This window comes from Sinocyclocheilus anshuiensis, unplaced genomic scaffold, assembly GCF_001515605.1.
Source record: "Sinocyclocheilus anshuiensis isolate Anshui unplaced genomic scaffold, SAMN03320099.WGS_v1.1 scaffold794, whole genome shotgun sequence".
Lineage (NCBI taxonomy): Eukaryota > Metazoa > Chordata > Actinopteri > Cypriniformes > Cyprinidae > Sinocyclocheilus > Sinocyclocheilus anshuiensis.
In genome coordinates this window covers 788,370-803,866 of record NW_015547683.1, presented here as the reverse complement: position 1 = coordinate 803,866, position 15,497 = coordinate 788,370, and the positions used below count along the sequence as shown (strand labels likewise).

The following is a 15,497-nucleotide window of genomic DNA, read 5'->3' as shown; positions in this document are numbered from 1 at the left end:
ATTAATATTACTCAGTACTTAAATGTATAATTACACTGTAACAAGAACATCTTAAAATAAAGGTTAACCATTACATTTTAAAATATATTCAAATAGAAAACTCTTATTTTACATTATATTAATATTTCACAGCGTTACTGTTTTTGATGTATTTTGATCAAATAAATGCAGGCTTGCTGAGCATAAGATAGCCTACTTAAAAAAAACAACAAAAGAAAATAAAAAAATAAAAAAACTGGACCGACCCAAAACTTTTGCACAGTGTATAGTGAGTAGTTTATATTGATATATTATAAGGATATGTTCACAAAACAACTCATGAAACTAATATCACAGTATCTGTAATTGACCTTTTAGTGTGCACAATACATCACTTAAATGTGCCATTTAGTTTCAAAATCAACAGCTGTAGAGGCATTTTTCTTTTCAACCTTCAAAAGTCTTATGTTATGTCATTCCCCAGTGCTGAAAGACAGTCACCAGACATGATTTTGGATGGAGTTACATATTTTAGATGATGTACTAGATTCATATCAAGTCAGAGATATACTCAGAATACTCAGAGAACACACCAAAAAATGCAGGGATTTTATTTTCAATGAATCATAATCAACAGCTGTAGAGGCATTTTTCTTTTCAACCTTCAAAAGTCTTATGTTATGTCATTCCCCAGTGCTGAAAGACAGTTGATTTTGGTGATTTTGGATGGAGTTACATATTTTAGATGATGTACTAGATTCATATCAAGTCAGAGATATACTCAGAATACTCAGAGAGAGAGAAAAAAAACACAAAAAAATGCAGGGATTTTATTTTCAATGAATCATAATATTCCATGTCAATACCCCTTAACTGCCATTCACTGAGGAACACCAGATGGGTGTCAGAAAACCTAAAAAGTCTATCACTCTTTCTTGCTGGACTAAACTGAACATTGCAGCCAGTGCTAAAGCCGTTCTTCTCAAAGCCATAAAACATCTGAGTTGTTAATCCCAAAGTGGTCTATAACGTGTCAGTCTGTACTGCTTTGTTTCAATCAAACATCTTTTTGCAAAGCAGATTTTCTGTATTGGAAAGGAATGAAAGGCCACACGCAATTGTGCCGTCAAATCGCTCTCAGACTTAATCCTGGCTTCTCCACCTGTTCACCGGACTGTATAGCTCACACACTAGTCTCTCGGGGCCCCTCTGGGCCCCACAAAAACATCTTGGTGGGTTTCATCTTATGAGGCTGGGACCCCCTCTCAGTGCTCATTATTTTGGGGTGGGGGCTGACTGGCGCTCCAGCCCTTGTTTGTAGTAAGCAGGGGTTTCCTTTTATTTCTATGGAATGTCGCATGTCATTCATGGGCTGTGTAAATCTGTTGTCATCATCACAGGCTTTTCTGGTCCTTGTTTTGGATCGGCAGGGCTCAGATGTCGTTCTGATGCGATAGCCAAATGAAGTTCCATAAAACAATGGCAGGACGCTAAGAGTGGGAGAGGGAGACGGGAACGTTAGCGCTGTAGCTGTGGCCGGATAACGTGTTTTGACTATGAGTTTGGCATCAGATGCTTTGTGTGAACTTCTGTTTGATCTGGTTCTCCGATATATGCCATCTGTTCCTTCAGTCTTCTCTGTAATGTCATATGCTTGTTTGTCTTCTATGATATTAAAAGATTTGTCAGTGTCACATTGATTTCCCATGATTTCATGTTGTCTGTTGTCATCTGTGATGTCTTGTGGATGTTTTCCCTCAGTCATGTCAGTCTCAAAAGTTTCCTCAGGAGTATCTTTCTGTATGTCATTCTGCCAGGTATCTGTAATGTCATATCGTATGCCATCTGTGAAATAATTTTGTCCTTCATCTTCTGTTTTATTGATGGTGATGTCTTGTTTTTGGCTCTCCATGGTGATGTCACGCTCTCTGAGTTCCTCTGTAATGTCTTGCTTCTCATGTACCTCTGAGCTGCTTCTGAGGAAAACAAATTGTCAACACTTGAAGGAAAAAGGTAGAAAACCACTTTCAGCTGACTGTTTACACCACTTCTTGTTTAAACTATAAGAAAATTCCAGCCAAGTAACACGCAAAGCATGTTGACTATAAAGTTTACATATTTGTTCACAGATTAAAAGACTGTTCGTCTGGAGGGCAAAATAATTTTACAGCACATTACTCTTAAAAACTATGCGGTTTCAGGTGTCCAAACATTATAAAGAGTGATTACATCATAAGGCTAAGTTAACCAGAAATCCCTTCTCAAATGCTGCACCCTGGAGACCTATGTTCAGAGAGACGAGTTTTGCTAGCCTGGAACATGAGCGAAACCTGCAAATACCAAATGTGAAATGATATTCGCAGCCTGACCTACAGCTGTACAGCTGCCACGATACTGAGATACAGAAAAAATGAAAACATACAGTGGACATGGGAAACTTAGAACATGGACGTGAAAATCTGTACAATTGTCTATGGTAATTTGAGTAGACTGGAGAACTTATGCACTGTTGGCTCTCTGAAAATGCTTTACAGGTGGGCATAAGTAAATCTTTGTAGATCAGTGATTTTTTTCGACATTGATTAAAAATGCATGAAATACGCAATGTATGTGTACGATGAATACATTGTTTGTATTAATTTCTGTATTAAAATTCATTTTGATATTTTTCTGGGGGCATAAAATAAAAATGTCTTTGTGATCAACTGTCCTGAAATCATAACAACGAAAAGAAGCCTCAAAGTCATAAAAAAAAAGAAAAGAAAAGAAAAAACAACTGAAAATGAGTTAATCTTTTATTATCATCATCTCTCAATATGTATATCTACATATATTTGTAAAATACTTTTTCATTTGATTTAAATATAGCGGTTGTAAAATGTAATGCGATGCAACTCCCCAAAAATTTAATTATATTTCTAAATAAATGTATTTGTGATATATATATACATATATTTACATATATCGTTGAATATTAATTCAGAAATGTAATCATATTTTGGGGGAGTTGTACCACATTACATCTATCTATCTATCTATCTATCTATCTATCTATCTATCTATCTATCTATCTATATCTAAGTAAGTATTCCAGGCCTGGGGTGCATTATGAGTGGGTCCCCTCTTCCTTGGCCGAACGAATAGCCTATATCATATAGAGGACCTTAGTGGGACCCCCTCACCCCCTCAGGGGCTGAGACAATGTTCCTACCTTGACGACTGCCTGCAGCTCAGTAATATCTGTTGGGAGCCATTGTTGAGTTAAATTTACTTCATCTGTGAGCATCAGGTTAATGCCATTCCTAGCATGAGTTACTCTAGTCTGGCCTCCTCTGTTGTGAGTTTCCATGGAAGTGAGAACTTCACACTGTCGCCAGCTGAATGCCAGACACTAACCACACAGCTCACAATGACACTTAATACTGCCTCAGTGGCACAGAGGACTCATGATATCACTCATGTATCCTCATTAACCGCTCAAAGGGGATGGATGAATGAGTCCATTATTTTTGGCATTTGAAAATGCTAGCCATCTATTTCGTTTCATGTAGTTTTTATTGTACAAGGGCTCTTTACCCTTAACATGTTCTCACTCCCAAGGCATCCATTACTGCTGCATGTTTAAGTGACATGCTGTCAATGAGAAACAGTTGCCGTCAGTGGAGTGCTGCGGCCTTCCGGGATGGTTTTATTATAGTACAAGTGTAGTAACCATGTTTTTTGGCATACTGATTACCATTTGTATAACCACAGTTTTACTACAAATACCATGGTTAAACTATGGTTAGTGTAGGAAAACCATGGTTAATTTGTGGTTACCATACTTTAACTATAGTAACCATGTTTTTTTGTTTTATCTGTAGTAAAACCATGATTCGTTTTCTTAAGTTTTTTTTTTTTTTGGTGGCCAACCCAGAAGTTAGCATCACCCTGGTTCCCAATAGGATTTTTGCACTGCCTTTTGGATTGCAGAAAATAAGCTCAGTGACCAACAAAAGTTTATGATTCTTAATGTAAGGTTTAATGTGCCCAACAACATTAGCCGCTACTTATTAAAAGCCGCTTTTTCAATACAAGTAGGATTTAGAAATATCTAATATAAAATAAATATCTTGAGCATGTATTAACCACAGACCTTATTTCAAGGGATAGTTCACCCAAAGATGAAAATTTCCTCATGATTTACTCACCCTCAAGCCATCCTAGGTGATTATGACTTCAGGTGTATATTCTTTCAGACGAATACAATATGAGTTATATTAAAAATGTCCTGGCTCTTTCAAGCTTTATAATGGCAGTGAATGGGTGGTGATATTCAATAGTCCAATAGAACAGGGGTTCCCAAACTTTTCAGCCCATGACCCCCAAAATAACGGTGCTAGTACCTCGGGACCTCCACTTTTCTCTGAGGTGGTTAAAGTATACAAACGTTTTGCACAAAGGCGCACATGCACTTATAGCATAATGACAACACAAAGGAATACAACAGTCTAACAACAATAACATGATTTTATAGTAATTTACTCATTACTTACATTTTAACATTAATCTTAATTAGTTGGGTGGGCAACATGCTGGAGTACAAAACTCCACGTTGGAGTTTTATTTTTAATTCAACTTATATTTTTTTATTTATGGGTAAAATATGCTATTTCTAATCCTTTAAAAAAAAAATTGATTTCTGGAAATTATCTTGCAACCCCTCCTCGTGGTTTCGCGACCCCTACTCTGGGAACCCCTGCAATAGAAGTCCAATAAGGTACATCCATCCATCATAAAAAGTGCTCCACACGGCTCCGCGGGGTTAATAAAGGCCTTCTGAAGCGAAGCGATGCATATGTGTAAGAAAAATATCCATATTTACAACTTTATAAACCGTAATCTCTAGCTTCTGCTAACTGCTGTACGCTCGTTCACGAGAGAGTGGCGTTCCAGCGGATGATGTAGGACGTAGACGTAGCGTAAGCTCCGGTGAGAATATGCTAGTCTTGAGATAACCAAGTTTTGTTTCAAGCAAAGGAAAACCAGTCTCCTCTTGGCTTATATCGAAATCCTCCAACATTTTTCTTTACAAATCCTCATTTTGTACTTCTAATTCGTGACCAGTGTTTTGTTTTGCTCTCTCCTCTGTGCTTCCTCATTCGTCACTTCTCACCGGAGTTTATGCTACGCCTACATCCTACATCATCCGCTGGAACGCCACTCTCTCGTGAACACGCGTACGGCAGTTAGCGGAAGCTAGAGATTAAGGTATATAAAGTTTTAGATATGGATATTTTTCTTACAAAAACGCATCGCTTCACTTCAGAAGGCCTTTATTAACCCACCGGAGCCGTGTGGAGCACTTTTTATGATGGATGGATGCACTTTTTTGGGCTTCATAGTCTCGACCACCATTCACTGCCATTATAAAGCCAGGACATTTTTTAGAATAACTCTGATTGCATTTGTCTGAAAGCAGAAAGTCATATACACTTAGGATGGCTTGAGGGTGAGTAAATGATGGGGTAATTTTCATTTTTGGGTGAACTATCCCTTTAAGGAATTTAACCAAAAACCTATTTAAAAAAAAACATTGGCTTTAGGTCGATGGAACCTGACAGGCTAAAATACAAACTCATTTTGGGGTTTTAGCCTACAAAAATACATCACCCCTACAGCACTCTATAAAGACAAAGGGGAATTGTATCGTCAATAAATTATGTTTAGGGAATATTGTTGTCACCATGACATGATATGCTGAGGTATGATTTTCAGTTTGAACACCCAAATCTATTTCTCAATATAAAACACGTAATAAACAAATAAAAATAAAACAGACCCAAATAATTGATTATCGCATCCAAGCATCTGATTTCACCATAAATTGCCACCTGTAGAAGCCTGTAAGTGTTAAAGCCACTAGCCACTAGTGTTTCATGATAGTGAAACTCTAAAGTTCTTATTCGCTTTGGAATGAGATATTAATGTGTTCACGGAGCAGGAAGACACTTTTTGTGTCGATATACTGACACGTTTTTTTAAATGGTATTTTCGGACGGGGTTGTTTACCTTGGTTAAAGTTATAGTAAAAGTAAGTGAAGCGTTCTGAAAGCAATGTCAGTTGTCCGTTTCATTATGTGCTTGATCAAACCCTCTTTTTGAAGTTGTAGGCCAAGCTCTGTTTTAAAAACTCTGTTCTAAAAGTTTTAGTTTTACCTATTTTCCTGTCCCGGTGCTGTATCTTCTCCCTGCTCCTGCGGCTGATATGATGAAGGCAGGTAGAGATGTAGTAATGGGGTTAGATTGGGACTCTGCTCTTCATTAGAATGTTGAGGTCTATCTTGAAGGACATTTTGTTCATCTTTTCTTCTCCAGATAATCTTGCATATGGGAGTTTCTCCATAAAGAATGACACGAGAATTAGTGTGTGAGACTGTGAAAATTATCTTTAATTTGCTGCTCATGTTTTGTGTCTTGTAAGCATTTGACACTATTTACTCTGAGAAGGAGAACATAGCAGCAACGTTCTTCCGCTAGTTTATAATGTTGATCATGAGACCTTCGAGATGACATAAACAATTTACTCATGTTAACAGGTCAGTTACACTTGTCTCAGATTCAAAACTCGCAGTGTGCCTTTGCTCACAGAATAACTGTTGAATCTCAGGAGAAATACATTTCTGTAGGAGTTTTGGGAACGTTAGCTTCAATTTTGTTGTCAAATATTTAATTGGGTTTATTTTATATGGGAGATTATTTCGATTTTTAAAAAAAGTTAAATGCACATTTCCTGAATCAAGAGGGCAAATCAATAGAGTATTTTAACATATGCAAACAAGCTGCTCTTTAGTGAAATGCAAAAGGAGATGTTATGCAGAATGAAAGCCTGTGGAAATGTTGCTGAAAATGTATTCACCTTCAGGCCTTTCAAGATGTAGATGAGTTTGTTTCTTCATCAGAACAGATTTGGAGAAATTCAGCATTACATCACTTGCTCACCAATGGATCCTCTGCAGGGAATGGGTGGATTATTGTGATTATGTGTTTTTATCAGCTGTTTGGACTCTCATTCCGACGGCACCCATTCACTGCAGAGGATCCATTGGTGAGCAAGTGATGTAATGCTGAATTTCTCCAAATCTGTTCTGATGAAGAAACAAACTCATCTACATCTTGGACTGTCTGAGGGTAAGTAAATTATCAGCAATTGTTTTTATTTTTGAGTGAACTATTCCTTTAAACAAAAAGATTCAATTCATTTTAATGGTTCAAAAAATGGTATAGGTTTCACAGAGAGACACCATAAAGTGTTTCATAGTGGTACCTGGTGTGCTTAGTGCTCGACATCCCATCTGATTATCCAGTGGGACAGTGAAAGGCCGGTGGCTTGAATCCAGCAGGACTCTCTGTCTGTGTGTACTGCTTCCCGCTCTCGCTCTCTCTCTCTCCTCAGTTTTTTTTATCGCAGTGAATGCATCCCTTACCTTCAGTTCACCCTCTGTTTCAACACAGTCTCTACTGTATTCCTGTCCTCTTGCAGAGATGGAATGAGATCTGTCTTTCTCATCTTTATGGGGTGGTGAATGTGATGTGGAGCAGTTGGAGGGTCGTGGTGACAGGACACATCGCACTCCACATGCTGTAAGAACATAAACAGATATCTTGATTAATAGGGTTTAAACAGCTTTAACTGCACCCGCTGCAAACAACAACTGAATCTTAGTAAAGTATTAGGCAAATTTATTAACTGCTATAGCTGAATAATAACCAGGATAATGTACAGTTATATGGTTATTATTGCAAAATAAACCTGTTTAATATGATCACCCTTATGGGTTTTATTTAGCAGTAATCACCGGCTGACTGTGCATTATATAATATAATATAAATGGATAATGTGTATGTTTTGAACACATTATAAAGAGATATTTCTGGTTACATTTAATATAAGATATTATAAAATAATATAATACACAGTATCTGTTCTGTACAAAAACCCATTAAATATGTAATGTAGTGTTTAAATATATATTTAATCCTTTGCTTAACATTTTGCTCACATTTTAGAGAAGCATTGACAAATAAGTTACCTATGAGCAGAGCTTTTTTGATTGTGAATGATTTCCTGGTGTTTTTTTCAGAGAGGTTTCTTGAATCTCTAAGGGACCTCCCCTGAAGCATGCTGTTGCTATAGGCACCAGTGTTTGGAGAAGATGATCCATGTTGATGTATTGGAAATGTTTTAAGAGGTGTGACCCCTCTCTGGTTTGTGACTTGGAGCTGCAGTCTTTGTTTCACTATGGAGTTCCATGCCATTGAGCCTGCTGTTCTGACAGGTCCTGTGTGGCCTCTGAAGCGTCTCACGGGACAGAAATGCATCGCATGGCTGTGCCCATTTTGTTCACGGGTCAACATGGGGCACCTGTGATTGCTTACAAGTTACACCTAGAGAATGTAAGAAGAAAGAACGACAGAGAAAACACACAGTAAATTATAAACATAAATCTTGTGCTGACATGTGCTGGGTCATTTCTGTTATGTATTAAGTTTTGAACTTGCTATGTCTTTAAGGACATACTTCTATAAAAGGGTGTTCTAGACTTCCAAAAATATGTTCTGGTCAAACTCAACTTTATTAATGATGACTTGATTATTTACACAATAGAAAGAAAATGAACATGATGCAATCTAACAAGATGAAAATAAAGAGCTGAATGTACCCATAGATATTTTTAACTACTTTTATAATTATTATAATTATCATACGGATTTCTATGATATTTCAAATAGAATGGAATATACAGAGCGTCTAAAGGGACAAAACTTTTCCATTCCACCAAGAAAATTTTTGTATGCAAACACACAACCGGTGATTATATTTTAAATTATATTTAAATGCTTTTGTGTTTGCTTGTAACTTTGCATTTACCGATTATATTTGTGTTCACTTTTCAAATATTTGGTTCTCTCTCAAAATTTTGAAAGCGAATGCAAGGTGAGATGGAAGGAAAAGCTATATTTCAATGCTTTTTTTGAGTGAGCGCAAGTTTCTTGCATTAATTCAGAACTTTTATGCGAGAATGCAAAAGCTTTGCAAGTGAATGGATAGAAAGTAAAAAATGGATGAAAAGTAAAAAAAAAATGAAAATTTTGAATAAATATCAAATCAAACAATATTTATAAATTTCAAACATTTTGATTACAGAAAGGAAAAATATGGAGAATCTCCTGAAATCACCTGTAATATATAGCTTTTTTCATGTTAGATGTTAGTGCAGCACACAGGGACAATTATTATTATATAAATATAATATAATAATATAAAACGAACTACATTTACATTTATTCATTTAGCAGACGCTGGTTTCCATATTAAAAATTGTGGGTTTAATATTTTATCTTATATATTAAGACATAAAACAGGGTCATGAAAATGTAGAATGAGGAATGGATTATCTGTCAGTCAGTGCCAGTATGATTCATTTAAATCACAGCTGCATCAGCTGCCTGCACGTTTCCCATGTGTTCTCTGTGTCCAACCCTCTCGCTCAGCATTTTGATGTTTTATGATTTTGGACAGTCAGTTAATCTATAATTCCATGATGAAAAGGCTTCTGGCATATGGAATGTGAGGTCAACAGTAACACCAAATAAGGGCATCATCATTAGTCTATAATTAGCTTATAAGTTGTGAAGGTTTTATTTTTCGCTTTGTGTTTTCTCCAGTGTTGCAGCAAGACGTTCAGACAAGCTTTAGGCAATAAACTATATTTTTATTCATTGTATGTTGAACAGGATAAAATGATGTGGATATAACAACTGTATCCAAAGCAACAGATGTTGAGCTGCTTTTTTATGTTTTGCATGCATACATATGCTTATCACATACGGTCTAAATGTTTATCTTGCATTGATACCAGAAAATTCAGAGGATTTTCTTGTGAAAAAGCATACATTTAACGATGCAAATAAAATTTGTTAAAATAATGTACTTACTTCAAGTGTGAATTGAATGTAATGTTTTCGGACACTGTTATTCGCAATGCAATGAAAATGTATTATAGTTTAAATGCATATGAAATGCAATTAGTTGAACTTCAGAGTGTTTTTGACCCACATAAGTAGGACTTAAATACATCTTTATATGTAATTAAATAATTACTTCTATTGTCATTGAAAAACTGTGTGGTTGTACTGTGGACTGACAAGCATTTATGTTAAACTAAAATATACTTTTATTTCTATTGAAAATTGTATGTCATGTATTTAAATAAATTTGCACATTTGTATTGATGAAGTTGCGATTTGGTACATTTAAAATATATTAATTTTAATTATTTAATAAATAAATTGAATAAATTGAATTTTAATGTAATATTGCTTAACACTACCGTTCAAATGATAATCAAGTACTTTACATGCTTAAGTATGTTAGCCAGCACATCAAAATAAGTGTACTTCTTTAAAGCACAACAAGATTATTGAAAAAATGGTTTAAAATTAACTTGCAAGTGTACTGTCTTTAAGTACACTTAAGTGGTCTTTTATTTCAGTCATATTTTTTTGTTTAAAAATACTCTTTTTAGATTTGACACTACAAGTGGACATTCAGTACAATTAAGTGTGCTTCTTAATCAAAAGGGTTTATCTGAAATCATCTCCTGACAAGCGAGCAGAAGCTAGGTTTGACAACGTTTCTAGTCTGTGAATAGGCAAAAATACATGGAGAAGGGTCCTCATTACACCATGCTCCCACAAATACACAACATCTGTAAATCCTTAAATGATCCACCAACCAAAGAGATACATACGTTCTCTTTCATGTGGCCCAACCCTGAAAAGGGATTGTTAATGAAAGCCCCTCCGGTTCCTTTGTGGAACAGGGAAACAAGATTTCCTCACAAGCTTCAATCTGTTTGTTCGAGAAGGTTGCTCTCTTACCTGCCTGTAAAGTTTAGGTCCAAAGTGATTCTTCTGCTTTAACACAGTGTTTTAAACTCCAGTTCAAAAGTGTATATGTCTCTTCGGTGAAGGTTTGACCATCTTTGGAGTTTTCTAGGGAACTTGCAGCTTTGTGGTTTGTTTAGAGTCTGGTGGCAAAGGTGAATGAGCAAGACCTATTATGTAGTCAATGGATACAACAACAAAACCTCGTATGAGCTCCATGTAATTATGTGTTTCAGTGTTAAACCAGAGCACCGGTTCAAACGAGACTGCTCAGCGTTTCCATGATTTCTTTTCTGATTTCATACTTGACAAATGTGTTCACATGCGCAGCGTGATTGATCTATCCATCTGTAATCTACATTCTGTGCATTTGGTCATTCGAAAGCTAGCGAACTACAAAAACATCAAAGATTGTGAAACACATCACAGATTGATTAACATTCTCGTTCCCGTTCCCCTCCCCAGCCTCCCACCCATTGTTAAACTGTCAGGGCATGATGATGGCTGCTAGCTAAAGAAAAGCATGTTTTAGATTTATAAGCATGTGTATTCATTCCAACTCACCATGTACCTTCGTTTCCAATAACAATAATGCTTTGTCCATCTATTACAATTATGAATAAGTGGCCTGATAGTCCAAATTTTGTTATCATAAGTCTCCTTTACTCACCAAATATGCCCTGTCTTTCTGTCAGCACACTGGCCAATGCAAGCCCCCATGATCCTTTGGTGCCGCTGACTTATGTCAGTTCTACAAACGTACATTACCTTGCAGTACAGGTGATGTAATGTCCACTGAGAGAACGCTTGCAAAACAAGCTCGATTTAAAATTTTGGCATTTCAACTAGCAAGCATAATAAAATCGCTCTGTCTGATGGGTTTTACAATGAGGGAAATGTGTTTTAATCATTTTAAGTTCTTCAGAAATAGCTGGTTTTGTTCCCTCAACACCCCAGAATAAATATAAGCTGACTGTATTATTTAAAACATATAATAAATGTATGTATATATGTATATATTGCTGTGCTTTTTGTATAATGACAACATTCCAAACAGCCAACTATAACATTAACATTATAAAGTGAATGTCTCAGCATATTATGGATTTACACTTTATCCGGTGAGAGGCAGGGGTCCAGTTTTTGCTTTACATCCAAGAGCTTTTTCTTTTCTCCATTCTTCTGTTGATTTTCACATATGGAGCCAAGCTTGCTGCTATGTAAACATCCTATCATGTGTATTAGCAGAACCACATTGCATTAAAATTGCCCACTAGCAGTGAACAGATACTGTAACCGCTCCAACCAAGCTCTTCAGTGATCTTCCTTATTATTTTAGCACTAAAGCACGATAACACACATTCTCTTTTAATGCGATTTGCTTGGTGCTGTGCTTATGTTGGATAATATCAGTGAGAACCCAATGTTTTACAGTTTATGCTGACTGTGACAGCTGCTCACTCATTATTCCTCTACATTTCAGATGGATCAAAGAAGACAGTTGGCGATTAATTCACAGAGGGAAGTCTCAGGGTAAGGAATGCAACGAACTCTCACTTTATCGACTTCAATATCATCTCAAACAAACAGTTCGGTGCTGTAGAAATTCAAGCAGCACTTATTACAGCCTGAGGGTTAAGGTATAGATCGCATATAAACGTCCATTTCATTTTTCAACACTCAGTTTGAGGTCTAAAACACATCAGGTTCCGTCGACTGACCTCCTTGAATAGATTCAGCATCTCACAGAGCCTAATAGAGAGAGTCTAATGAATTTACAGCTATAATATAATGAAATATAATCACAAACTTTTGTTGAAACATTTATACTGAAACTAGTAGGATAAATATTTAGTGTTATTGTATATTATGTTTATGTATATATGGTTAATGTCATTGACAGACAGAAGGAAATATTTAGACATAAAAAAATATTTCCTGAAATATATTTGAAAATTTATTTCATATTTCATCTTAAAAATGTACACTATTTTCTGAGTGCATATTCCTGGTGTTATTGTGCACGATTCATCAGTAGACATTTTAAATCTTTGTAATTTCCGCAAACAAGATGTCATAACTTTGTCTTCCTCTTTTCAGCTGATATCACAAATTTAAAGGGATACTCCACCCAAAACTAAAAAGAATTCTCTCAACATTTACTGACCGTCATGCCATCACAGAATGTACTTTCTTTCTGTATGTACTTTCTTTGTTCTGTGTGACACAAACAGAGAAAGTAATCTATTTCTATATAATTTCCATTTCTTCATCCGAGTCTATATAATGCAAGTGGATGCGACCCTCCACGCTGATGCTTCAAAAACCACGCAAAATAAAACTGTAATCCATACGACCTCAGTTGATGAATCAGAGTCTTCTGAAGCAAAACAATAGGTGTTTGTGAGAAAAATACTAATATTTTAAATGTTTTAAACTAAAAACCATTGCTTCCAGCCAACTGACATACGAGGGATTGTGAGTTCATGCTTCAAAACGCACTACCATCACGCTTCACAATGTGCTGACCATATATCAAGTGAACACATGTATGACAGTTTTCTGAAAGCAATGTTTTAGAAATATTAGTATATTCTCACAAACCTATAGTTTCGCTTCAGAAGACATAGAGGGACCGTCAAAGTTAAGGGTTCCATCCACTTGTATTATATGGACTCAGAGATGGATTTATTTTCCCCTAAAAATCCTTGTGTTCCACAGAAAAAAACATAAATACGCGAAAGCCATAAATACGTGAGAAGGCATGAGGGTGAGTAAATGATGAATAATTTAAATTTTTGCTTGGAGAATCCCTTTAATCCTACAGATACACTGCTATTGTCACCTGTTTGCCCCTATTTTCAGCTCCTGTTCTCATTTAGTTATTCATCGTTTATTCTGTTCACCTGTTTTGATTGAGTTCTCCAGCTAGTTAATCATCGTTTATTCTGTTCAGCTGTTTTGATTGATTACTCCTCACCTGTTTCAGTTCTCCCTAATTACGTTCCATGTGTTTATATACCCTGTGTTTTCCTCAGTTCCCCTGTCTTGCTTTGAAGCTACGTTGTGGTGTTTTTATCCTTTGTTCGTCAGTGTTAAACTCTTGCAGTGAAAATAAATGACTCACCTTTGGATTACCCCTTTGCTGTGTGCCTCGTCTACCCACATCGTGACAGAAAGCAAGACCATAAAACTGAAAGTGAGCAGCGTCTTTTTCCCCGTGTTTGAGTTCCGCCATTTAAATAGTTTTTGTTTTCCCGTTTTTCCCCCGCGGCATGGAGACCGCCGCACGTTTCGCCACTCCGACGACGAGCCCGCCGACAGCGGCTCACTGAAGCCCGCCGGCAGCTCCGAAGATAGGCCCGCCGGCCGCTACGAAGTCAAGCCCGCCGGCCGCCATTGACCCAAGCTCACCGCTCACCGCAACGACAAGCCCGCCGGCTGCCCAGTTCACCCGTAATCAGAAAAGGAGGAAGAGGAGAAATGGACGGCTCAGGGCCCTCTTCCTCGCCCAAATGGGCCTAGCCCCAGAGCTCGCTCCAGTGTCGGCTCCAGCCCCAGAGCTCGCTCCAGTGTCCAGTTCCTAAGTGTAGCCCACGGAGGGCTCAAGTTCCCAAGTGTAGCCCACGGAGGGCTCCAGTTCCCAAGTGTAGCCCACGGAGGGCTCCAGTTCCCGAGTGTAGCCCACGGAGGGCTCCAGTTCCCGAGTTCAGCCCACGGAGGGCTCCAGTCCCTGAATCCCATCCAGAGCGCCCTCAAGTGCCCGCTCCTCCAGAGCGCCCCCCAAGATTCCTAGTTTTCCCAAATACATTTTTTGGGGGGGGGGCATATATCCGCCATGGCCTCCTGAGCTACCAGCTTCGCCATGGCAACCTGAACTGTCCGCTCCGCCATGGCCTCCTGAGCTACCAGCTCCGCCATGGCAACCTGAACTGTCTGCTCCGCCATGGCTCCCCGAGCTGCCCACTCCACCATGGGACTTGGATCCGGTACCGCCTTGGAGGCGTCCAGTCCAAGCCTGTCCTGTGGGACCTCCAAGGCGCCCACCCTCCCACCCCTTGATGTTATGTGGCGTGAGGTCGCGCCTTTCGGAAGGGGGTCTATTTCTGTCACGTGTTTGTCTCTGTTTAGTTCCTGTTTGCCCCTAATTTCAGTTCCTGTTCTCATTTAGTTAATCATCGTTTATTCTGTTGACTAGTTTTGATTGAGTTCTCTCGCCTTTGGATTACCCCTTCGCTGTGTGCCTCATCTACCCACATCGTGACAGTTGTCAGGTCTTACAAAGTTACCGTTGAAAAGGTAAATTCATGTTTCATTCATGTCAATTTTTTTTTTTTTTTATTATTCTTGTATGTTTAAGATCCTTTGAATCACAAGCTCAACAACTTCGGGCAGTGGCTCCTTAAAAAAAATTAAAAAATGAATAAATTCATATTTCTACAATTGGCAGCCCATAAGTAATAAAAAACAGATGTGTTGAAAGAATAACTTCACTTTATAGCTCTTCCATAAATACACTGGTGGTGGTTGAGGAGAGACCCCCCACATGATTGTAAAGCACTTTGGGTGTACAGCAATACACAATAAAG

General features: G+C 37.7%; 1 protein-coding gene across 1 annotated transcript; it reads right to left on the bottom strand.

Moving 5' to 3' along the window:
• Positions 1–1,162: 1,162 nt before the first annotated feature.
• LOC107703149 (uncharacterized) lies at positions 1,163–8,340 on the bottom strand. The gene is made up of 4 exons (XM_016505683.1): positions 8,052–8,340; positions 7,286–7,600; positions 6,178–6,358; positions 1,163–1,952 (listed from the first exon to the last, which is right to left on the bottom strand). The coding sequence occupies exons 1-4, from the start codon at positions 8,338–8,340 to the stop codon at positions 1,163–1,165; spliced, it is 1,575 nt and encodes a 524-aa protein (XP_016361169.1).
• Between the last annotated feature and the right edge of the window lie 7,157 nt (positions 8,341–15,497).

What these genes read in the sequence shown, in the direction of transcription:
- LOC107703149 (XM_016505683.1), bottom strand. Translation starts at nt 8,340, where the DNA reads ATGCATTTCTGTCCCGTGAGACGCTTCAGAGGCCACACAGGACCTGTC. An exon ending in CAAAAAAGCTCTGCTCATAG is followed by an intron (nt 7,601 to 8,051) that starts GTAACTTATTTG and finishes ATGTTCTTACAG; the next exon opens with CATGTGGAGTGCGATGTGTC. An exon ending in GCACCGGGACAGGAAAATAG is followed by an intron (nt 1,953 to 6,177) that starts GTAAAACTAAAA and finishes TTTCCTCAGAAG; the next exon opens with CAGCTCAGAGGTACATGAGA.